Raw genomic sequence first — 26,150 nt, 5'->3', positions numbered from 1 at the left:
AAAAATTTTAAAGAGCACAATTAAGCTTAAGCCTACAATTGATGGTAACCGTACTCCCAAATGTTTGAAATTTCACAATATATCACAGTACGAACAGGTATTGATACAAGCAATGAAAGATTATACAGAAGCAACGCGAACAGTAAAATATTTGAATCTAGGACTTGAAATCGGCATACGAATATTTTATACACAGTCTCACTTAAAGAAAAATTTGGAAGTCATCTTTTATGTATAGATCAACGTTCGTATTGCATGGATTTTTCACTTAGCTATTTCTATACACACTTCTACACCTTCATGCCAAAGAAGAGCACTGCAGCATGAGTTTATCTCTGTCACAATCACTAAAATATGCAGCACCAGCAAAGCATGTCTTCTGCGTGTTGCAGCTAACAGTATTCACATTTGTAGGGATATGAGACTGTATGTACACATAGCCTCACTGACAGGTAAAGATGGTGGCAGATTTTGATTCACTTGTAGAATACTAGGGAAATGCAATCACTCTACAAAAGGGACTCGTACAACACAGTTGGGTGACCCATTCTAGAGTACAGCTGAAGTGACTGGAACCTGTACCAAATAGGACTAAAAGGGGATATTGAAGGGATACGAAGAAGGGTGGTAATAATGGTCACAAGTTTGTTTGACCCATGGGAGATGCTGAAAGAACTGAACTGGTTGACACTTTATGATAGATGTAAACTGTGCTATGTGATCAAAAGTATCCGGACACCTGGCTGAAAATAATTTAAAAGTTCATGGTGCCCTCCATCGGTAATGCTGGAATTCTATATGGTGTTGGCCTACCCTTAGCCTTGACAACAGCTTCCACTCTCGCAGGCATACATTCAGTCATATGCTAGAAGGTTGCATGGGGAATGGCAGCCCATTCTTCACGGAGTGCTGCACTGTGGAGAGATATCGATGTCGCTCGATGAGGCCTGGCACGAAGTCAGCATTCCAAAACAGCCCAAAGGTGTTCTATAGGATTCAGGTGAGGACTCTGTGCAGGCTAGTCCATTACAGGGATATTATCATCGTGTAATCACTCGGCCAAAGGCTGTGCGTTATGAACAGGTGCTCGATCATGTTGAAAGGTGCAATCGCCATCCTCAAATTTCTCTTAAACAGTGGGAACCAAGAAAGTGCTTAAAACATCAATGTAGGCCTGTGCTGTGATAGTGCCACACAAAACAATAAGGGCTGCAAGCCCCCTCCGTGAAAAACATGACCATACCATTCCACCACAGCCTCCGAAATTTACCCCCTGGGGGTCCAGGGGGTAGAAGAGGCTCAAGGTAATCCTGCCTGTAGTAAGAGGCAACTAAAAGAAATCTCACAGTTTTCAGCTCTATGAGCTCAGGTCCCATTCTATGGTTTGACCTGCCACTTTCAAAACTGTACAGAAGTGCGGGCCTTATGGGGAAGGATGCCTTACATGGTGCACAAGTGCCCTTAGATTTGATTTCCTGAATCTCTTGTCATGGCTTTGCATCTTCACCTGCGATTCAGCTGTTTGAGCAAGGATACTTTCCAGGGTATGTCATCTTCTTCCATTGTCTCCTGTCCTCTTTCACCCCTATGACAATATTGAATTTCTCTGCATCCAATATCCAGCACAGTAGCCAGTCCATTGTGGTGGGGCCATCATGTACCCATTTGGTGCTACCCCTGACAACACAGGGATCTCACTGTTGTTGCTGAGTAGATGCTCGTCTTCCTGGGGCATCAGCACTCCCAGCAACAGGCATCATGACAGTTGGCCTTTGCTGTGGCTGGGTGGTGCCTTTGGGGAGAGCCCCTGACCGGGCGGATGACTCACAATGAAATGGACTAAGTCATCCCTTGCTTGTAACCGTACTGTGCCAGCAGTCTCTAAGAAGGGCAAGATAGAGTACAATGCCGGCAGGTATGACCCTAAATCGTTTACCTCCCTTGCTACATCATGGGAGGAACGTACAGTTACAGAACGGAGAGAGCCATATTAGCCTCAGTTTTTAGTCTGTAGCAGAACCGATGGGAACTCTTTTCTACCGACAAAGCCTCAATTTTTCGTTGAACACCTTGAGGATAAATTTGGAGAAGTGATGGCACTGTCCAAGATGCGAAACAGCGCAGTCTTGATTCAGACAGCATCCCCAGTCCAATCCCGAGCATTACTCGCCTGTGACAAGCTGGGTGATATTCCTGTTTCCATCATTCCCCATAAAAGCCTCAACATAGTCCAGGGGATTATTTTCCATTGTGACCTCCTGTTGCAGTCTGACGATAAGCTATGCGTCAATTTAGAACGGCTGGGTGTTCGTTTCTTCTGTCGTGTATACAGGGGACCCAAAGACAACAGGGTTGCTACCGGTGCCTTCATCTTGGGCTTTGAGGGTAATTCATTGCCTGAAAAGTCAAGGTGATGGTTTACTGTTGTGACGTTAAACCATACGTCCTGCCCCGTATGCGGTGCTTTAAGTGCTGGAAGTTTGGGCACATTCTTCCCACTGCACTTCCAGTGACACATGTCGAGACAGCGGATGTCCACTGCACCAAGATACTCCATGTGCGCCACCTCCCACTTGCATCAGCTGTGGAGATGCACCACTCCCCTTGCTCGCCAGACTGCTCAGTAATCCAAAAGGAACGGAAAATTATGGAGCACAAGACCCTGGAGAGGTTGATTTACACAGAAGCTAAACGTAAATTTGAAAGATTACAGCCTATTCGGTTGACGTCGACATACACTGCAGCTACATCACCATCGCCATCCGAAGTGCCAGTGGCTCCTCACTCTGTGCCACAAACAGTGGACCCTCCAGGCCACCAGAATACATACACCTCCTTGGTGGTAGGGGGCAAATCTTCCTCCGTTGCTTCCAGAGCACGTACTTCAGGAGCAAGGCCCCCCCCCCCCCCCCAAAACACATGGGACATCAGTCCCCTCCCCCCTGCTGGACAAGCAACAGCCACCTCCGGCTCCTCTCGTGCGGAAGGGATCCCTTGGGGTCCTCTCTTCCAAGGTATCCACTAATGCCACAGCGGACACTTGCCAGTGGCTCAAGGAGCCAAAAGCTGTTGGACAAAGAGCTTCATGGTCTTCCTCAATGGCTGAAGCTGCTTTGGAGAAATCTTCCCAGCAAGAGAAGCGAGAGAGCAAGCAAACAATGAAGTCTGCTAAGAAACAGGACCCTCTGGCGGCCCTAACACCACCACCACTCCCTATCAATTCCGTATCTGAGGATGCAGTGGAGATCTTAGCGTCCCGTGTGGACCTGGATCTCACTGATGCCTCATCCACCATAGAAATGCCTACAAATACTCAGTTGGAGGCAGCAGGTGACCCTGAGACATAACCTGCCTCCTTGTGCCCTTCATGCCTTCCCAGCCTCATGATAAAGTCATCCTCCAGTGGAATTGTGGCGGTTTTTTCCACCACCTGGCTGAGCTACGGCAACTGTTAAGCTTTACACCTGCTTTCTGCGTTGCCCTCTAGGAAACCTAGTTCCTGGCAATGCGGGATCCTGCCCTCCGTGGCTATAAGGGATATTGCAGGAACCATAGCAACTACAATAGTGTGTCAGGTGGAGTTTGCGTCTATGTCCTGAACTCAGTATGCAGTGAACCTGTGCCCCTTCAAACCCCTCTTGAAGCTGTGGCTGTCAGGATAAGGATGACGCAGGAAATAACTGTCTGCAATGTATATCTTCCTCCAGATGGTGCAATACCCCTGAACCCGTTGGCTGCACTGATTGATCAACTCCCTAAACCATTCCTACTTTTGGGAGATTTTAATGCCCATAACCCCTTGTGGGGTGGCACCATTCTTGCTGGTCGAAGCAGAGATGTCGAAACATCAGTTCGATCTCTGCCTCTTAAATACTGGGGCCGCCACGCATTTCAGTGTGGCTCATGGTACATATTCAGCCATTGATCTCTCTCGGTTTGCAATCCTGGCTTTCTCCCACCTGTCCACTGGAGAGCACATGATGACCTGTGTGGTAGTGACCACTCCTGCATCTTCCTGCCACTGCCCCAGTGTCAGGCCCATGCACACCTGCCCGGATGGGCTGAAAACAAGGGAGACTAGGAAGCTTTCAATTCTACTGTCACTGTTGATTCTCCCCCACATGGTAACATCAATGTGGTGGTTGAGCAGGTAACTACAACGATCATTTCTGCAGCGTAAAACGCAGTCCCTCATTCTTTAGGGTGCCCTGGCAAAAGACAGCCCCTTGGTGGTCGCCAGAAGTCGCTGAGGCAATTAAGGAGCATCAGCAAGCTCTATAGTGGCATAAGTGGCACCCTTCCCTGGAGCACCTCATAGCCATTAAATGGCTCCGTGCCTGCATTCGCCAGCTTATCAAAAGACGGAAACAGGAGTGTTGGGAGAGGTACGTGTCGGCCATTGGGTGCCATACGTCATCTTCTCAAGTCTGGGCAAAGATCAAACCCCAAGAGGTGTTCCTGGTGTTAACATAGATGGCGTGTTATCTACCGATGCACACACTATTGCCGAGCACTTTGCTGAGCACTATGCTTGTGCTTCTGCATCGGAGAATTACCCCCCTGCCTTTTGCCGTCTCAAATGGTGGATGGAAGAGAAAGTCCTCTCATTCACTACACACCACACTGAGCCTTATAATGCCCCATTTACAGTGTGGGAACTCCTCCGAGCCCTTGCATATTACCCCGACTCAGATCCTGGGGCAGATCGGATCCACAGTTAGATGATTCAACATCTCTCATCTGCCTACAAGCAACATCTCCTCTTCATCTTCAACTGGATCTGGTGCGATGGCATCTTTCCATCGCACTGGTGGGAGAGCACCATCATACCAGTGCTCAAATCCGGTAAAAACCAGCTTGATGTGGATAGCTATCAGCCCATCAGCCTCACCAATGTTCTTTGTAAGCTGCTGGAATGTATGGTGTGTCGGTGGTTGGGTTGGGTCCTGGAGTCATGTGGCCTACTGGCTCTGTGTCAGGGCGGCTTCCACCTGGGTCACTCTACCACTGATAATACTGCGTCCCTCGAGTCTGCCATCCGAACAGCCTTTTCCAGATGCCAACACCTTGTTGCAGTCTTTTTTCGCTTTACAAAAAGCGTATGACACCATCTGGTGACATCATCTCCTTGGCACAATATACAAGTGGGGTATCCGAGGGCCGCTCTCAATTTTTATCCAGAATTTCCTGTCGCTTCATACTTTCTGTGTCCAAGTTGGTGCCTCCCATAGTTCCCCCCATATGCAGGAGAATGGTGTCCCACAGGGGTCTGTATTGAGTGTATCTCTATTTCTAGTGGCCATTAATGATCTAGCAGCAGCTGTAGGGTCGTCCGTCTCACCCTCTCTGTATGAAGACGACTTTTGCATTTCGTACTGCTCCACCAGTACTGATGTTGCTGAGCGGCACCTACAGGGAGCCATCGACAATGCACAGTCATGGGCTCTAGCCCATGGCTTTCATCTTTTGGCCGCAAAGTCGTGTATTATGTACTTCTGTTGGCGCCGTACCATTCATCCGAAACCAGAACTTTACCTTATTGATGATCCCCTCACTTTAGTGGAGACGTATTAATTTTTAGGACTGGTTTTCGACGCCCGATTGACTCGGCTTCCTCACCTTTGTCAGCTTAAGCAGAAGTGCTGGCAGCACCTCAGTGCCTTCTGCTGCCTGAGCAACACCAACTGGGGTGCAGATCGGTCTACATTGCAGCAGCTATACAGAGCCCTTTTTCAATCTCAGGACTATGGGAGTGTGGTTTATGGTTTGGCGGCGCCCTCAGCATTGCGTTTACTCGACCCAGTGTACCACTGTGGCATTCAGCTAGCGACAGGAGCTTTTACGACAAGACTGGCGGCCAGCATCATTGTGGAGGCTTGAGTTCGTCCATTGCACGTCAGGCGTGTTCAACTGCTCACCAGTTGTGTTGCACATGTTCGTAGTTCTCCTGTGCATCCAAATTACCGTCTCCTTTTCCCATCCATGGCAGTTCATATCCCACATTGGCAGCCCAGGTCAAAGCTTGCAATTGCAGTTTGCTTCCGATCCCTTCTATCTGAAGTGGAGTCATTGCTTTTACCACCTGTATTTGAGGTCCAATCACATACACCTCCATGGTGTACTCCTAGCCCACGGCTTTGCCTGGACCTTTCACATGGCCCAAAGGACTCAGTTCACCCCTATGCTCTCCGCTGTCACTTCATCTTGATTCTTGACATGTACTGAGGCCATGAAGTGATTTACACCGATGACTCGATGGCTGACGGTCATGTCGGCTTCGCATATGTCCGTGGAGGACATATTGAACAGCAGTCCTTGCCTGATGGCTGCAGAGTTCTCACTGCAGAGCTGGTGGCTGTATCTCGTGCTCTTGAGCACATCCGTTCATGCCCTGGGCAGTCGTTTCTTCTGTGTGCTGACTCCTTGAGCATCCTACAAACTATCGACCAGTGCTACCCTCGTCATCCTTTGGTAGTGACCAACCAGGAGTTCATCTATGCCCTGGAATGGTCTGGTCATTCAGTGGTGTTTGTGTGGACCCCAGGATATGTCAGAATCTCAGGAAATGAACTTGCCGACAGGCTGGCCAAACAGGCTACACGGAAACCACTTATGGAGATCGGCATTCCAATAACTGACCTGCATTCGTTTTTACGTCACCAGGTTTTTTGGCTTTGGGAGACAGAGTGGCGTAGTCTCAGTACACATAGCAAATTGCGTGCCATTAAGGAGACTATGAATGTGTGGCAGTCCTCCATGCGAGCCTCTCACTGGCACTCTGTGGGTCTCTGCTGGCTCCGCATTGGCCACGCTTGGGTGACCCACGGTTACCTCCTGCACCATGGAGACCCGCCTCAGTGTCGGTGCAGCACCTGGTTGACAGTGGCCCATATTCTGGTGCACTGTCCCACTTTGACTGCCGTGCAACGAAATCTTCGGTTACTGGACTCGTTGCCGCTAATTTTATCTGACAATGCTTCATCAGCTGATTTAGTTGTACGTTTTATTCATGAGGGTGGTTTTTATCATGTGATCTAAATTTCAGCACATGTCCTTTGTCCCTCTGTGTCCTCAACCCTAGTGCTTTTAGGGTGGAGGTTTTAATGTGTTGTAGAGTGGCTGGCTTCTCCTTTTTATTCTCTATGTTCAGCCAGCCATGGTAATCTGTTTTGCCGTTTTAATCTCTTGTACCTGTTTCTTGCGTTTCTGTGGTTTTCTTCTCCCCTTTTTTCCATTAAGTGTTTGTTGCCCTTCGGTCGTTCTTGTGGTTTTTCCTTTCTCTCCATTTTGTGTTGTCAGTCTTGCTTGTTTTATTCTCACCCTCATGGAATTGTTTTATTCGGAACAAGGGACCGATGACCTAGCTGTTTGATCCCTTCCTCCCTATTTTAAACCAACCTACCTACCTACCTACCTACCTCCAAAATTTACTGTTGGCACTACATACGGTGGCAGATGACGTTCACCAGGTATTCGCCATACCCACACCCTGGTATCAGATTGCCACATTGTGTCCCATGATTTGTCACTCCACTCAACAGTTTTTCCACTGTTCAGTCATCCAATATTTACACTCCTTACACCTAGCGAGGCGTTGCTTGGCATTTACTAGTGTGATGTGTGGGTTATGAGCAGCCGCTCGACCATGAAATCCAAGTTTTCTCACCTCCCACCTAACTGTCATAGTACTTGCAGTGGATCCTGATGCAGTTTAGAATTCCTGTGTGATGGTATGGATAGATGTCTGCCTATTACACATAATGACTCTCTTCAACTGTCGGTGATCTTAGTCAGTCAATAGACAAGGTCGGCCTCTATGCTTCTGTGCTGTATGTGTCCCTTCACATTTCCACTTCACTATCACATCAGAAACAATGGACCTAGGGATGTTTAGGAGTGTGGAAATATCACATACAGATGTATGAAACAAGTGACACCCAATCACCTGACCATGTTCGAAGTCCGCGAGTTCCATGGAGCTCTCCATTCTGCTCTCTCACAATGTCTAATGACTACTGAGGTCAATGATATGGAATACCTGGCAGTAGGTGGCAGCACAATGCACCTAATATGAAAAATATATGTTTTGGTGGTGTCCGTATACTTTTGATCACGTAGTATGTCTTGTGAAAACATACTTACAAAGAACCCCTTGAGTGTGAGATCCCAATTTCAATCTTTAGTAAGGCTCACTTGAATATGGTGGGTTAACAGCTATGGCAGTAAAAGTATTTGCTGCTGATGGCTCACTGTCTGCATCAGGAGAGTGAATGACTGGCAGGTGCAGATATCAACCTTCTGTGGGATGTTATGTATAACATTTCACAAAATGGACATTGTCAACATTCAAGAAATTTTCAAAGCAAACTATTAACTTGCACCATGAGTACTGAATGAGAAATGGTGCGCCTCAGTGATCAAAGAGGTTTTTACCATCGAGGTTGAAGACGAACTTCTGAAGAGTTGCAAACCATGCAGGAGGTTCAGCCAGATATCCACTCTTATAGAATGCATTCAGAATGTGATGGCATGCAACCAAATGCAGAAGTCTGTCATGGCGCTTATCATGAAACTGACTGCAGATTGTGTGATAATGTTTTATACGCATGGGAAAAACAAACATCCAGCGGCTGAATTTGTTGAGTGGTTCAATGACACTTACTTTTCAGGAGGTATGGTTTGCTCTAAAGGAGTATGATTTTTATACACAGACCAAGAATAAAGCAAAAGCAATTTACTCTGACCAGCTGTCACCAAAAGCAGTGCTTGTAACATAGTTGTAATTTTCTCACACCCATTTTCCCACTCTTGTTTACTGTAAAGTAAATATTCCCTACTGCCCTTGCAAGATCACACACCTCCAACTTCTTGTGGTGCAGTAAATAACTTTCCAGTTAATTTACCATCCAGATTAACAGTCAGCATAATTGTATACAAATGCGTTAATGCATTGACGTTAGGTGATTTTGATGCACCTCTCTTGGTAACTGTAATAACCAGGGTTACCCCCTGCGGGTTCGGGGTAAGAATAGGCCCGCGGTATTCCTGCTTGTCGTAAGAGGCGACTAAAAGGAGTCTCAAATGTTTCGGCCTTATGTGATGGTCCCCTGTCGGGTTTGACCTCCATATCTCAAAATTTTTCCGAAGAGCGAGCCGATTGGGGAAGGGCGCCTTACTTGGTGCATTGTGTCCATCTTGCGTTGAGAACTTTCGCCAGTTTATTTGTCGGTGCTTTGCAGTCCTGCCCGCTCTACATCTCTTGGGCATGGATACGCTCCTGCGTGCACTTTCTGCCAAGCAATGTGCAGGGCCACTTTCTGCACTGACGGCGACCATGGACCACATGTCACCTAACATCCAGCATGGTAGCCAGTCCGTTGTGGTGGGGCCGCCATGTACCCTGTTAGTTGTAGCCCCCTGACAACACAGGGATCGCTCTACTGATGCCTGCGCCGTTAACTCCCCACGTATACCAAGGCGTAGATGCCCATCTCCCTGGGGCATCGGGACTCCCGGCAATGGTCATGCTGCCAGGTGGCCTTTGCTGTGGCTGGGTGGCGCCCGTGGGGAGGGCTCTTGGTCGGAGTAGGTGGCATCAGGGTGGATGACACGCAATGAAGCGTGGAACATCTTCTCTTGCTGGTGGCCAGCCACCAGCAGTCTCTAAGCGTTTGAGGGCCCATTTTAAAGGTAATGTTTATGACCGCAAATCGTTCCCCTCCCTCGCCACACCATGGGAGGAACGAAAGGCTATGAATGAGAGCGACAGGTATTCGCCCAGGTATCTCGTCTGTACCAGAGCTGATGGGGAATTGTTTGTGTCTGTGAAGCCTCAGTTCTTTGTCGAACATTTATAGGACAAGTTCGGGGTGGTGGAGGGCTTGTCCAAGATGCGGTCAGGGTCAGTCTTAATAAAAACAGCATCCTCTGCCCAGTCACGAGCCTTGCTCGCTTGCACGAAGCTGGGGGATGTTTCTGTTACTATCACCCCACATAAAAGCTTAAATATGGTCCAGGGAATTATTTTTCACCGAGATCTCCTTTTACAGTCCGATGACGAGCTGCGCGCCAACTTAGAGCGACGAGGGGTCCATTTCGTCCGGCGCGTCCACCGGGGTCCGAGGGATCACCAAGTTGCAACTGATGCCTTCATCTTGGCCTTCGAGGGTGACACGTTAACTGAGAAGGTCAAGGTGATGGTATACCGTTGTGATGTCAAGCCCTATATCCCTCCCCCGATGCGGTGCTTCAAGTGTTGGAAGTTCGACCATATGTCTTCTCGCTGTGCTTCCAGCCTCATTTGTCGTGATTGTGGTCGACCGTCCCATCCTGATACTCCATGTGCTCCGCCTCCCATCTGTGTCAACTGCGGGGAGCACCATCCCCCTTGCTCGCCGGACTGTAAGATTCTCCAGAAGGAGCGGAAACTAATGGAATACAAGACCCTGGATAGGCTGACCTACACTGAGGCTAAGCGTAAGTTTGAACGACTGCATCCAGTACGAATGACGTCCACTTATGCCGCCACTGTCGCTCCTGTTACAGTTCCTATAGCTGCACCACACACCGTTAGCTCTCAGAGCCAGAGAACCACACCTGCCCCCTTGATGGTGGGGGGCACTACACTCCCTGTTGCTCCTGCTCCATCTCCTTCAGGAGCAACGCCCCCCCCCCCCCCCAACCATCTGGGACATCAGTTCCCCCTTCCCAGCCGGAGAAGCGTAAGACTTCTTTGGCTCCTCTCGCCAGGGAGGGGTCCCTTGGGGACCTCCATTCGCAAGTTCCGACCGGTACCAAAGCCGACAGCCACAAGTGGCTCAAACAAGCGCTGGTCCCTGGTCGTAGGGACACACGGTCGTCGTCTGTCCCTGAGACTGACCCAGTGACGCCCTCCCAGCCTGAACCACCGAAGGCACAGCGAGAGAAGCAGAAGAAGAAGAAAGTCCCCAAGGGTAACGACATTGCGGTGGCACCCATCCCACCGCTTCCTACAAGCTCTGCATCTGAGGATGAGGTGGAGATTCTGGCGTCTGCTGAGGACCTCGATCTTGCCAGTCCCTCCAACGCCATGGAAAGCACTAGCACAGGTGCTCAATTGGAGGCAGCAGGTGACCCAGCTGCGTAATCTGCCTTCCCAGTCCCGTCACGTCTTTCTCAGCCATGGCCAATACCATCCTCCAGTGGAACTGCAGTGGTTTCTTCCATCATCTAGCTGAGCTCCGACAACTTATCAGCCTTCACCCTTTCTTCTGCATTGCTCTTCAGGAAACTTGGTTTCCAGCAATGCGAACCCCCGCCCTCCGTGGCTATCGGGGTTATTATAAGAACCGAGCAGCTTATGAAAGGGTGTCTGGTGGCGTCTGCATCTATGTCCTTAACTCTCTTCACAGCGAGTCTGTCCCTCTACAAACAGCTTTAGAGGCTGTCGCTGTTAGGGTGTGGATGCCACAGGCTATTACCATCTGCAGTCTTTACCTTCCACCGGATGGTGATGTCGCGCTGCATGTCCTGGCTGCACTGATAGCCCAATTGCCGCCACCTTTCTTGTTACTGGGCGATTTCAATGCCCACAACCCTCTATGGGGTGGGACTGTCTCCGATGACCGCGGTCATGCCGTGGAACATGTGTTGGCTCAGCTCAATCTTAGCCTCTTGAATACCGGTGCTCCCACGCATTTCAGTGTGGGCCATGGCTCGTTCTCGGCCATCGATCTCTCTCTTTGCAGCCCCGGACTTGTCCCATCCCTCCACTGGAGAGTGCATCCTGACCTGTGTGGTAGTGACCATTTTACCATCTAATTGTCACTGCCCCAGCGTCATTCATCTGGGCGCCTGCCCCGCTGGGCTCTCCACAGGGCTGACTGGCCGGCTTTTACTTCTGCTGCAACCATTGAGTCTCCCCCACAGGGTGACATTGACAAGGTGGTCCGTGTCTTAACCACGTCAATCATTTCGGCGGCTGAGGCTGCCATCCCCCGCTCTTCTGGACTTCCTCGGAGGAAGACTGTACCCTGGTGGTCGCTGGAGATTGCTGAGGCTATTCGCAACCGTAGGCGTGCTCTCCAGCGTCATAGGTGGCACCCGTCTCTAGAGACCCTCATCGCCTTTAAGAGGCTCCGTGCCTTGGCCCGTCGTCTTATTGCACGGCGTAAGCAGGAGTGCTGGGAGAGGTATGTCTCATCCTTGGGCTCCCGTATCTCGCCCTCGCTCGTGTGGTCCCGGATCCGGTGGATTTATGGATACCAGACCCCTATGGGTGTCCCTGGGATCTCCTTGGACGCCGCTGTCTGCACGGACGCTGCCACCATTGCTGAACACCTTGCCGCGCACTTTGCTAAGAGCTCTGTGACTGCAGCTAACCCCCCCCCCCCCCCTCCCCCGCCTTTCGCTCTCTAAAGGAGCGAGCTGAGCAGACGCCATTATCATTCCACACGCGTCGTTCTGAAAAATACAATGCTCCTTTCAGCGAGAGGGAATTCCTTGCTGCCCTCGCCGATTGCCCTGATACAGCACCAGGACCAGACTGCATCCACATGCAGATGCTGAAGCATCTCTCCAGGGACTGCCAGAGACACATCCTCATCATCTTTAACCGGATTTGGAGCGAGGGCTTGTTCCCGTCGCAATGGCGAGAGGGTGTTATTGTCCCCATCTTGAAGCCCGGTGCGGACCCACTGGCGGTGGACAGCTATCATCCCATTACCCTCACCAACGTTTTGTGCAAATTGCTCGAACGTATGGTGGGGCGGCGTTTGTGTTGGGTCCTTGAGTCGCGCGGTCTCCTCGCTCCATCCCAGGGTGGCTTCCGTCGGGGCCGGTCTGCTGCGGACAATTTGGTGCGGCTGGAATTTGCTATCTGTACGGCCTTTACCCGACGTCAGCATCTCGTTGCTGTATTTTTTACCTGCGGAAGGCGTACGACACAACATGGAGGCATTACATCCTTGCTACGTTGCATGAGTGGGGTCTTCGTGGTCGGCTCCCGGCTTTTCTTCAAACCTTTTTATTGCGCCGCTCTTTGTGGGTGTAAGTCGGTGCCGCCTCTAGTTCATCTTATATACAGGAAAATGGGGTCCCGCAGGGCTCGGTGTTGAGCGTCTCCTTATTTCTAGTGGCCATTAATGGTCTGGCTGCAGTCGTGGGGTCTTCGGTGTCTCCTTCTTTGTATGCCGACGACTTCTGCATCTCATTTACTTCAATGACTACGGGCGTTGCCGAACGCAGGCTGCAAGTCGCTGTTCGCAAGGCAGCATCATGGGCTCTGACTCTTGGTTTTCAGTTCTCTGCAGCCAAGACTTAAGTTATGCACTTCTGCAGGTGTCGGATGGTCCACCCTCATCCTGAACTTTACCTCGATGGCCACCTCCTTGAAGTGGTGGACACTAGCTGCTTCTTAGGACTCGTCTTGATGCCCGGCTCACATGGGTTCCTCATATTACTCAGCTGAAGCAAAAGTGCTGGCGGCATCTCAACGCCCTCCGCTGCCTGAGCCACAAGTGTTGGAGTGCAGATCGCTGCACGCTGTTGCGATTGTACAGAGCCCTTGTGCGGTCCAGGCTTGATTATAGGAGCCTGGCCTATGGGTCTGCATCACCCTCAGTGTTGACGTTGTCGGACCCCATACACCACTGTGGGGTTCGGCTTGCAACTGGCGCTTTCCGTATGAGCCCCGTGGATAGTTTACTGGTGGAGGCCGGGGTTCCCCCGCTGCGGATTCGCCGCCATCGACTGCTCGCCGACTATGCTGTCCACGTGCATTGCTCGCCGGGCCATCCCATTCATCGCCTGCTTTTCCCTGCCATGGTCCTCCATCTGCCCGAACGGCGACCTCGGTCTGGGCTTTCCATAGCTGTCCGCATCCAGTCCCTGCTGTCAGAACTGGGGTCATTCCCTCTTCTGCCTCCCTTCCGGGTCCGTGCACCTATGCCTCCCTGGTGTTTGCCCCGGCCTTCCGTCCGTCTGGACCTGGCACAGGGACCCAAGGACTCGGTTCCGCCTGTGGCCCTCCGTCGCCGTTTTCTTGCGCTCCTCGCCTCATTTTCGGGCTGTGAGACTGTCTACACTGATGGTTTCCTGGTTGATGGTCACACTGCCTACGATTTTGCTCATGCTGCCCATGTTGAACAGTGCTCCTTGCCGGCTGGCTGCAGTATTTTTACTGCAGAGCTGGTGGCCATATTGCACACTCTTGAGCATAGGCGTTCCTGCTCAGGTACGTCCATCGTCATCTGCAGTGACTCCCTGAGCAGCCTCCAGGCCATCGACCGCTGCTATCCCTCTTCTCCTCTGGCATCCTCTATTAGGGAGTCTGTTTCCGCCATTACCCGCTTTGGTCGTTCGGTGGTCTTTGTTTGGACGCCAGGTCATGTTGGCATCCCGGGGAACAAACATGTCGACAGGCTGGCCAAAGGGGCGATCGACGCCCCAGCTTTGGAGATCGGCCTCCCGGCTCGTGATCAGCAGTTGGTGTTGTGCCGTAAGGTGCTTGGGATGTGGCCTGATGAGTGGCGTGGCCTGACATCCCCGAATAAACTGCGGGCTGTTAAGGAGACGACCAATGTGCAGCGGTCCTCCCTGCGGGCTTTCGCAGGGACTCTGTCATCCTGTGTCGGCTCCGCATCGGCCATACCTACCTGACGCACGGCCATCTTTTGCGTCAGGAGGATCGCCCCCTATGTCGGTGTGGGTCCCGGCTGACGGTCGCCCACATTTTGTTGGAGTGTCCCCGACTGCGCACCCTCCGGCAGTCTTTTAATCTCCCGGGCACTTTGCCTTTGGTTTTATGCGACGATGCCTCCATGGCTGACGACGTTTTAAATTTTATCTATGGTAGTCCTTTTTATGGTTCCATTTAGGGAGGTCCTGCACCTTTCCCTTTCTGTGTCTCTTGTCCTCGAGTCTCTCATATTTGGTTGCAGATTTTAGTGTGTAGTCGGATGGTTGACTCTTTCCCTTTTTTTGTTCTCGTGGTCAGTCAACCAGTCTCCGGCCATCTTCTTTTCTTCTGTTTCTTTCTGTCTGGTGTTCATCTGTACTCTTCTTGTCTGTAGTGTTCGCTGCCGCATTTGTGTTCTTTCAGTGCCTGGGAGGGAGTCTCCTTCCCCTTGGGGTTTTACCTGCTCCGCAAATTTTTGTCTCGCCTGTTTTTGGAATGGGGGACTGATGACCTTAGCTGTTTAGTCCCCCTTAAACATCCCAACAACCACCACCTAACCATGGTTTCTTTCACGTGTGTTTCCTTTTCAAAACCTGACTGGCTGGAGTTGGAAACAAATTTCTTAGAGAGTTATAAGATAGTTTATCTAATTTACAAATTTATGGACTAATTCTGCTGTTTGCTGTGCATCATCAAGTTGACTCCATTGCTTGCCTTGAAAGTATGAAGTTATTTTGTCTACTCATATGAGAAAACTGGACAGTATATGGTAGGGAAGTACAGCCTCTCTCTAAACTTAAAAGCAAGTAGGGTTTTGGTGGGGTGTTTCCTTTCCTGGAAGAATGCTACAGCTGCCGTACAGGATGACCAAGAATCAATTTCCCTCTAGCAGTGTAGAATAATATGCAGAAACTTGCATAGAATCTGTCCATATGCATTTATTATGTTGGCATTATTAGTAATTCATATCTGTATTCAGTGTAGTGTAAATGCACTTTGTGGAAAATAAACACCCCAGGGCATATCTGTACACTGCATCACCAGTGATTCATAAGGCAAGTTGCGGAAGGCTTGGCGTAACTTTGTGACTTTTGTGATGTAGTGGGTTAGTGTGTGGGGACTCACCTGCTCGCTCTTCAGTTCACATATCTACAGAGGAGGGTATTGCATGACCACAGCCTTCCCTCGTGCATCTACCTTTCAGCCACCACCCTATGCCTCCTCCATCCAACTTGTCACACAGCCAGAATATAGGTTCTCCCTTAATAGGTTCTGATGCACTTAGATGTTTCACACACATTTAGTGTTTGTTCACCTCTTTCACTTATCAATAAACATTAAATTAAACCATTAAAACACTTTTTTTAATAATCTGCAATTTTCCCATCCCCTGTAATGTGGGAACTATTACTCCTAGAGAAAAAATGAATAGAAACCCTTTTGTGGAAAATTTAATGTACTTTAAATTTGTTATGGGAACATGTTTGCTAGAAGTGCAGATTTTGAGATATTCAAGAAAAACTTATGCTGACCCCCCCCCCCTGCCGCCCTCTCCCCCCCCATACGAATGGTTGTTAGGAATGGTGTCATGACCAGTAAACGTGGACTGCTGATGAATGATATTGCATTGTGCTCAGCAATGAATATTTTGGTTCTGCACCAACACAGATCACCATGGTTAGCATGTGTGACAGTGACCTGGATAGAGTTCCCATTCTTCCAACATTTTGAAGAGGCACTGTGGTAATACTCCTGGCATCATGGTGTGTGGAGCTGTAGGATATGACTTCAGGTTATGGCTGGTAGTGATTGAGGGAACTGTGACAGCACAGTGATATGTCATGGATATCCTCAGTCCTCGTGTGTTACCTCTGGTGTGACAGTATTGTGGTGCCTTTTTCAACAGGATGATGTTCATGCACACAAAGTACATGTCAGTATGAACTGTCTGTGTGCTCTTGAGGTACTCCGTTGGCCAGCAAGATCCTCTGATCTGTCCCCAATGCAATACATGTGGGACGATGTCCCAGAGCCCGTATCCAGGATATGAAGGACAAATTACAGCAGTTGTTGACCAGATTGCCTCAGATGAGAATTCAACAGCTTTATGACACCCTTTCCAACTCAATCCGTGCATTCATTCAGCCCTGGGGTTGGGGGGGGGGGGTTTGCAACATTTTAACATTTTGTACTAAGTGGTCTCATACTGCCAAGTTATTTGTAAATTTGAGTCATTATTCTAGTTGTTGAAATAACATCATATGCCCTTTCAACATATAAGGTTTCACTTTGTTTCATCTTCCCCCTTTTGGGTGCTTCATGTTTAATTTGCAGCATTTCCACCAAGAAACAGAATGAAAGTCCAGGTAATTGTGCATAGAGACATAGGCTCAAATCCAATGTGAACTACTTGACCTTTGCTTGCTTCTGATAATGTTATTACTTAATTATTGTTGACATAATCAAAATTTTAGTTCCTGAAAATTTAACAATGTGTCTGACGTTTGTGGAATTTGAAGAGTGGCTTCTGATGAAAATGTGAAGCATATTAATTGTTGTGGTGATTTCAATCTTTCTTCTCACTGGTAATCATTATGATGGAAGTGAGAAAATATTTTTGGTTTATTTGACTGTTGTGAATATTCTTGGAATCTTTATTACTATTTATTAATTTAGGCATTTATCATTTCAGAAACAAAATCACAGTTTGCAAGGGATGATCCAGCATTTCTTGTTCTCCTGATGTTTTGGTTGTGTGGTATGTACCCTTGAATCTTAAGAAAATCTAATATAACAGAAATATTTTAAAGGTAACATTTTACGCTGAGGTTTTTTCCATGTAAATGCATTATATTTCAGAATGGGTGGCATCCACAACAATCTTGTGTTAATGCAGTTTAATAAATGTAAATGTGTTGTGTGTCCCACAAAGACAGACTGGCAGCTAAATAACAAAATTGGACTGCTGTGAACGTATCTTTACATATATATGTAGCACGATTCACGTGTCTCACCAAACTCGCTGGACCCTTGCATGATAAGCTGCGTTGGGTAGAATTGTTCTAGGCCTTACTGCCATATGTGAACTCATGGGATGTCAGTATTCTTACCTGGGTGAAAGACTATTGGGCATAGTAAACTTGGACAATGGCTTTAGTCCATAGGGCACACCAGATATTTCTGCACCAGTTTTGGCTAAATGAAGCACTACATAACCCTTAGACACAAAACTGCTTTTATGACCTCTTATTCAGGGACGACAAATTGTGGAACTTTGGGATCTGGAGATAGGTCAGTGGTGTTGAAAGAAGAGTTACATAGCATCAAATGAGATATGTTAAGGTCATCAGGAAAGCAGTGGTATAATGAAGACGAAATCAAATTAAAAAGAGAAAGTATTTTGCTGTACTGAGAAACAGAACATGTCTGAAATCCAGAGTTAGTGTTATTTGTAAATGATAAAATAAAAGAAACAGTTTTATTGATATTGAAGGAATCCAAGAGAGAATAGCAAAGCTCTTTTTAAAGTAAATAAGATATTCCAAGAAAATCATGTCAGTCTATACACCAGCATGCTCAAATTCTTATGAGGGGTCAAAGATTTCTGTGAAGAGTTAAAAAAACTGTTAAACTATGGCAAATCCCAGTAGGAGATAATGGTGGGGGATTTTATCACACATGTAAAACCAAAAAAACTGAAGAATGATTCTTTAATGAGAAACTTTATATGTCATTGCGGAAGTCATTGAGGCCATATATTATTTACATTTATAAAGAAAGATGTCTTTTATTAACACATTGTTCTGGTTGAATACAAATAGTGAAAGCAATTGACAATGATCAAATGGGCAAAACATGAAATTACAGCTTTTTATGTGACAGCAAAGAAATTAATAAAAAACTTAATAATAAAATGTCTGCTGTCTTTAAATAGCATCTTTTAATTGTCATTGTTCACTTTGAGGACCAGGTTCATCTTTAGGGCTTTAGTTGTCTACTGAGGGACCTAAATTGTGATGTCAGTGTGACAGAAACCTGTATTTTACAAGGTTATAATGTGTTTCTAAAAGAAATTACCAAAGTTATTGTAGAACATACACAATATTATGGTTGAAAATAAGCAGGTTTTTACTAGAAACGTGTAATTTATGTATGAACTGTGAATCTTTCTGTTGCATATAACATCACAGTGAAGTAGCTTCCTCATGGATAAAATTCAAAATCAGTTCCTTGTATTCAAAAAAAAAGTGTGTTTGAAATCAACACTTACACAAAGTACAGTTCAAATTAAGTTTTAGGCTCCACAGACTGCTGTATGGACAATCTACTAATATGATTGAAAAAGTGCAAGATATTCAATCAGTTCACAACTAAAAATGTGAATAATCTCCAGGAGCTCACACAATAGGAAAGAAAGTGTAGGACAAAGTGAAAACAAAATTTTATCCAGTAGTTAACATCACAGACATTCACATCATCAACCAAGAGTTAGCTTAGCAAAGGCCTCAAACACAATATATAACATTCATCTTCCAAACGAACTGCTCACATGCTTATTACTGATGTAACTGTAATTACTTCTTTTGCTGTATCTGATTAAATTTATAGCACAATTGCAACACGCAAAATTCAGGAAGCAGTTCAGAAAGAAATACAAAAATCACAAGTATCTTTTAACATGTTGCAATATGGTATGTGAAGCTGCCTGCAGGAGGGGCAGTGCATCGGGCTCTAAGGCACCTCTGATGTAGTGGTTGCTGTTCAGATTGCCCTTAGTACGTAGGAAGTGGGATCACATGTTGTAGCCAGTGGTACTCCAAACCGCCACATTTGTCATTTGTCAATTATACCACTCAGCAGTGCAGTCTGCCAGATATGTGGCACCATGATAACATCTACACACATGCTACCATCACTGTAGGACAAGTTAAAGTGGAACACATTCGAAAACACTAAATTTTCGTACTCAACATGCCAGTGATGGCGTTTACATGTGCTTAGCAGACAAATGAATTGGTGGTTTCGGAACATTGGAAGCTAATGCAATGGCATGTGTGTCACCAGTCAAGTCCTCAGCAGAAGGCATTGAACCATAAATGCAGACATGTCGACACCCATTGCAGCACTCCATGTCAAGTCAGTGCTATGGATGAAGCTGTTTCATCAGTTAGCATCATGTGGACAAGATGGCTGTCGTCCTGAGCTGTAGTCACATTACATGATCGAGTACCCGCTCGTCGCTGAGTACGACCTTCCTCTGTCCACTGGTTTCACGCAAGCATTACTTTCACAGCAACATGCCCTGTGTGAGCCATAATGTCACAGTATGGCAAGCTCATTCCCAGGAGACCAATCATTCTGCCCCGTTTGAACTCTCACACGTGCTCATATTGCACCCTTTTATATTGATGAGGATACCAGATCTTCCTTGCACATTTCCACTTTGTTGAAAGTTTTGTACAAGCTGAGTATGGGGTAACACTGACGTGTCTGGACATACAAAAGGGGCATTTCTGGCCCTACGTGCCACTAGAGTGTAACAATTTTATGTTGACTGTATAAGAAATGGTCTTGTAGTGATGTGAACCCACAAGCATCAGTATTCAGATCACAGCCCACAATTCACAATGCTAACACACTTATTAGACCAATTGTAAATTCACAGGGTGAAACTGCATTTAAAGTTAACAAGAAAAGATTAAAAACATCATAGAAAAATCATATGTTTTTTAAAGAAACTCTTTGATTAAGAGCAACATTGAATTAAAAAAGTTCACCCCAGACCCATACCAAGTAACTGCATAGTAGCCTTTTTAGCTATAGGAAACATACTCCAAAATGTAAAGGTGGACCCAAATAATAAAAGATAATCTATACAAACACAAAGTATGTAAATACTGCTATTTCCAAACTCTTGGATTTATTAAAATTAGTACCAGATCATAATTACCTTAAATTTACTGGTAGAATATAAATAAGCCAATGAATTTGCTGTGGGCAGTAGCTTACCTATCTTCTGTAATGGAGGGTGAAGCATTGACGATTACAGCTATTCATGCTGGCAAAATGTCAGAATAAACATCAGATGAATGTTGGCCAAAGAATCCAAGACAGAAACCAACAAACAATTTAATGTACAATAAATAGTTCACTAACTGTGATGCTATAGAAGAATACTGTAGATTAAAATGGGTAAATTGGACAGCTAATGAAAAGGTCCTGAATTGAATGTTGAGAAAAAGAAAATTTGTTGCACAACTTGACTAAAAATAGATCAGTTGATAGAACACATTCTGGGGCATTGAGAAATAGTCAAATTGTTGATGGAGACCAACTGTTGAGTACAGTTCACAGGGATAAAGTTTGCAGGAATTATGATGGAGCTTACATAGGATAGAATACCGTGGAAAGCTGCATGAAATCAACCAGTCTTCAGACTGAAGATTAAAACTGTGTGCCGGACTAACACCTGAAAGCCCAAGTGAACTTTCCAGGCACTACTCGTGACTGCTGTCACATCTTTACTTGTGCTATAACCTCTCTTCCGCTTTCCAGACTTCCAGGAGTTCTCTTGCACACCAAGTGGGACTAGAATTTTTTGAAGAGAGGATATTGCAGAGAAATAGCTTAGCCCCAGATGAGGGGTCTGTCTTGAGAATCAGTCTTTTACTCTGGAAGAGTGTGTGTGCTGTTTGGAACCTTCCTGGCAGTGGAAAACTGTGTGATAGACTTGGACTCAAATCCAGACGGTTGCCTTTTGCACGCAATGCTTTTGCCAACTGTGGTACCAAGGCCTAATGCACAACCCATTCTCATAGCTTCAGTTTTGTCAATAGTGCACATTCTGCTGCTTGGTGAAAATTTCATTCTAAACTCATGAATTTAAACGGCCAAGAAAATGTGTAGCTGTCAAATTTTTGACCTAATGGCCTCTGCTGTGCATGCCATTGCTATGCAGTTGAGGTAGACTGTATAATGTTGAAAATAATGTATCAGTTAAAAGTGGAGTCACAAGAAACAAAGGACAATAACCTAGAAGATATTAAAAAAAAAAACTCATGCAATTTCACAACACTATATTTTCTACATGAATAAGGTTAGAAGCTAGGGGTAGATTTTTGCGTATGCATTGAAACTAAAAGTTTGCTGTGACACCAGTTGTAAGCTTCTGGTTCATGTGGTTGCCAGTAGGGTTCAACCTGGTGCTGATAGTTCACTCCCCTGCTTGCTAATTCATTACCCATTTGCAGTGAGTCAAGATGGCTATAACACAGCAACAAAAGGTGTTTTATATTTTCCGTTTAAAGTGAAGTTCAGTTACAACTAAGTGGTGTGATTCTCTTTGAGAGTACAGGCTCAACAGGTGATCAGCTAAAGGCATTACACCAATGGCCTTTAAGGTTGCCTGTGGAAGTTAAACACTTCAGCTGTGTGCTTCCCTTTCAACAACTTTGGGTGAGCTATGATGACCACATAGCAACTGGAGTGAATGCAATAACTCCAGGCATGCTCGAAAAAGTATAAGATTAGTTTGACCATCATTTGAATGAAAAGTTTGATCCCAAATGTAATTTTAAGAAGTTTCCCAATGTTGCATGTGCTTTTACATGTATGTAAAAGATATATCTTTGTAAAATCATATGGTTCTTTTGAAAATAAAAATTATGTATTTCTATGTGTAAATTAAATTTTATTCCAGGTTTCTATCTTCAGTCATGTAGAAGTTGTATTCTTTTCAAATCAGACATTTCTTTTTAAAACACTGTAAATTTCATGAAATCTACTATTGGAGCTTTTAGACACACTGATCATATTAATTCAGTCTAAACTTGAGTAGATGATGACCCCATGAAGTGTGTATGTTATTAATGTAATAGGATATGCCAGTATGGCAAACCCTGAAAGATGTCTACATTATCTTCTTGATTTTTTGAACATCTCCAAAATGTCCATATGTTTAAAGAAATGAGGACTATTAGCAAGATGATCTGTGACTGTAAGAAATATACATAAGACAGTTTCATGAAGTGGGCTGTACAGTTTTTACACTGTTCTTGCCACATGGGGCATTGTTGTATTATATTAGGCATTGTGAACACTGTGGATGTTGGCTTTGTGCAAGGATCTGCTGTGAAACACTAAAATTTAATTTGTGTTGTCCAGTTTGCAGTGTTCAACTAGTAATTTTTCCTACCTTTCATACAGTAGGGTTGCAATACATCTTGGCAAATATTGTTTGAAAATGAATACACTGTAATATGTAACATAATTATTCCTCAGATGGAGAGGGAGTTTTGCTTGATTCACATCACCATCACACTATTAAGTAAAGTGGTCATGATTATCATATACCATATTGTGTTGTTAACAACACACATCTGATGTCCGGTCACTTACAAATCACACCTTCTAAACTAATTACCTGTTAACATACATAGTATTTGTATTGCTGTTGCCAATGTGCAACAAGGCCATCCAACACCTTGATTAAAAGGAACTTTTGCACAGATGGATGTAGCAGGTGTGAATGTTCTTCTGTAGCATCTTACATGTCAAACTGTAGTCGCCTGTAGTTGCTTGTGAAACTGTAGTCATAGGATATTTTTTATGTAGCAGAAGTTGTTGTTTTGAATTGGAAGGAAACTGATAGTTTAAGCAGAACTTATCTTCATAACACTAAGATATTTTCTCGTTGATATTAAATGACATTAAGCCAATGCTGTGAGTTCATGAATAAATTTTTACAAGCTTCTAATTATTAGTCAGTATTGTATAGTTTACTGTCAAATTTGTAACTAACATTGATGCTGTACTAGAGTAGGTGTAAAAACATAACAGTAATATACTTTGCAATATAGAACATTGTTACACATGCTTTATACATTTAAGTATTTCTTCAAGAGAAGGCTATATTAGTTTGTTAAGGGCCAAAAATGTGTGTACTGCTTAAAATTATATACTGTGTGAAGAAAGAGATTGACCTGTGGCTATCATAGATGAATAGAAAATGAAATTAGACAGATGAAACTTTGTGCAAGTTGAATGCTGTTTGGTTCAGAGAATAGTTTTATCTGTATTCGGAGTCTGTTGCCAGAAAATGTTTGTTATATTGATATTCATATATACAATTATTGCTAGTATTTTGGATTCAGCTGTGTAACTTAACATTCTTTATTTCAGCATCATCTGTTGGATTTGCCATTCTTCTGCACTTGTCATTCTGGGAGTATTTCAAATTCCTGCTCTATGTGGTATTTGTAGACTGTATTGGAGTTGGTCTCCTAATAGCTACTTTTCTGTGGTAAGTAGATAAATTTTATATAAACTTTCTGCATATTTTGTGTCAGAAGAGCAATTGTTTACAATATTTGTGCACTAGAAAATTGTAACAGTTATAAGAGTGTAAAATCATAGACAAGATATCATGTATGGATTGTGGGCTGGTCTTCTGGTGCTGGTGCATGGTTATTGCTTCCACAAGCAAAGTAATGAAGGCTAAAAGTTTTCATTGTTTAAGAACACATTATAATATCTAATCACTTCATTAATGTCGTTATAAGGAAGGCCTCTGCCACTCTGTCACATTCAAAAGGCTAGTTTCCTTACGTATAGAAGAGATTAATACATGACTGACATAATGATAGCAAACTATGGAAACTCCAGGTAGGAATATCAACAATGCAGAAAAAGATATATTGCTACTTACTGTAAAGAAGACACATCAAGTTGCAGACAGGCACGCTTAAGACACCTATACAAGGTTTTTGGTCATAGCCTTCAACAGTGAAGGAAACACACACCATTCATGCACACAAGCAAGCACACCTCACGTACACACGACTGCAAACTCCAGCACCTCTGGTTGGAATGCAAGTATCACATGGGATGCAAGCAGCAATCTGGAGAGGGCATGGAAGTGGAAAGGATAGTAATCTGGAGAGGGCATGGAAGAGGAAAGGATAGTAGTGTATGGGTGGGGAGAGAGAACAGTGTCTGGTGGAGTGTACAGGGACTAGACTGCCAAAAGGTGCAACATCAGGAGGTAGAGGGGCAGGGAGGTGTGGGGAAAAACGAACAAAAAAAGGAGAAGAGCAGCAAAAGACAGGCGGATATGTTGGCAGAGGGCTGAAAATAAACAGGCTGGGAGAGGAGAATGGGGAGGAGATGAGAGGACAGAGGGGGTGGAAACTTTTCATGAAATATGTGAAGAAATCTAAAAAGAAATGATTATAAGGAGAACTGACTTGGCGTATAAAAAAGTCGAAACAACCTTTAGGGAAGTTAAAAGCAAGGGCAGTAATATTAAGAGTGCTATGGGGATTCCACTGTTAAATGGAGAGGAGAGAGCAGTTAGGTGGAGAGAGTACATTGAGGGACTGTATGAGGGGGAGGACTTACCTGATGATGTGACAGAGCAAAAAACAGGAGTCAAAATGGAAGAGGTAGGGGATCCAGTATTAGAATCAGAATTTAGAAGAGCTTTGGAAGACTTAAAATCAAATAAGGCAGAAGGGATGGATACCATTCCATTGGAATTTCTAAAATCATGGGGGAAGTGATCAAAAAGTAGATGAAGGACATAAAAAATAGATTAGAATTGGTAAAACAGCATTCCTGGCCAAGAGAATTCTATTAGTCTCAAAAAAAGGGCTTAATCTGAGGAAGAAATTTCTGTGCATGTACATTTGTAGCACAGTATTGTATGGCAGTGAGGCACGGACTGTGGGGAAACGAGAACACAAGAGAATAGAAGCATTTGAGATGTGTGCTACAGAAGAATGTTGAAAATCAGGTGGACTGAGAAGGTAAGGAATGAGGAGGTGCACCGCAAAATCGCTGAGGAAAGTAATGTATGGAAAACACTGACAAGAAGAAGGGACAGAATGACAGGACACCTCTTAAGACATCAGGGAATGAATATCTTATGGTACTGTAGCTGTGGAGGGTAAAAACTGTAGAGGAAGACAGAGATTGGGATACATCCAGCAAATAGAGGATGTAGGCTGCAAGTGCTACTCTGAGATGAAAAGGTTGGCACAGGAGAGGAATTCATGGAAGGACCCCATCAAACCGGTCAGAAGATTGGTGACTCAAAAAAAAACCTAGTAATAATAATGGGTTACCTGAAGCCTTCGGTACTGCCAGTCAGGTTTGACCAGTGACAACATCAAAATGTCGGATGTAGACTCATCGAAATTTAAACGTAGCATACAGAGCGTAACAAGAATTATACTTATTTTCATTAAATGACATTTGTCAATTTAGTCATCTCTCAACCAAACTGTCAATTTTCAATGTAACCTTGATATCAGGCTATGCAAAATATCAGTATTTCACCACAGCCTACGTTCCAAAAAAGTATTACAAACAAAAAGCAAAAATTGTCTTTGTTGTGTTATCTTTCTATTTGTGCACATATGACATAGAAAGCCACATCATTATGTAACAGATCAAAGGTGATGCCTGTTATTGGTAACCCATAATCATTTATTAA

At 45.2% G+C, this 26,150-nt stretch overlaps 1 protein-coding gene across 1 annotated transcript in view; it reads left to right on the top strand.

Moving 5' to 3' along the window:
• LOC124723191 (protein unc-50 homolog A) overlaps positions 1 to 26,150 on the top strand; it is a 92,243-nt gene that overhangs the window by 14,646 nt on the left and 51,447 nt on the right. Inside the window, exons 3-4 of the mRNA XM_047248381.1 lie at positions 17,349 to 17,414; positions 23,837 to 23,957. Coding sequence (XP_047104337.1) covers positions 17,349 to 17,414; positions 23,837 to 23,957 — 187 coding nt within the window. The remainder of the gene's footprint in view (positions 1 to 17,348; positions 17,415 to 23,836; positions 23,958 to 26,150) is intronic.

The sequence above is a fragment of the Schistocerca piceifrons genome, chromosome X (genome assembly GCF_021461385.2).
Source record: "Schistocerca piceifrons isolate TAMUIC-IGC-003096 chromosome X, iqSchPice1.1, whole genome shotgun sequence".
Classification (NCBI taxonomy): Eukaryota; Metazoa; Arthropoda; class Insecta; order Orthoptera; family Acrididae; genus Schistocerca; species Schistocerca piceifrons.
Note: the sequence above shows the minus strand (reverse complement) of the source record. Positions and strands in the feature narration are given on the sequence as shown.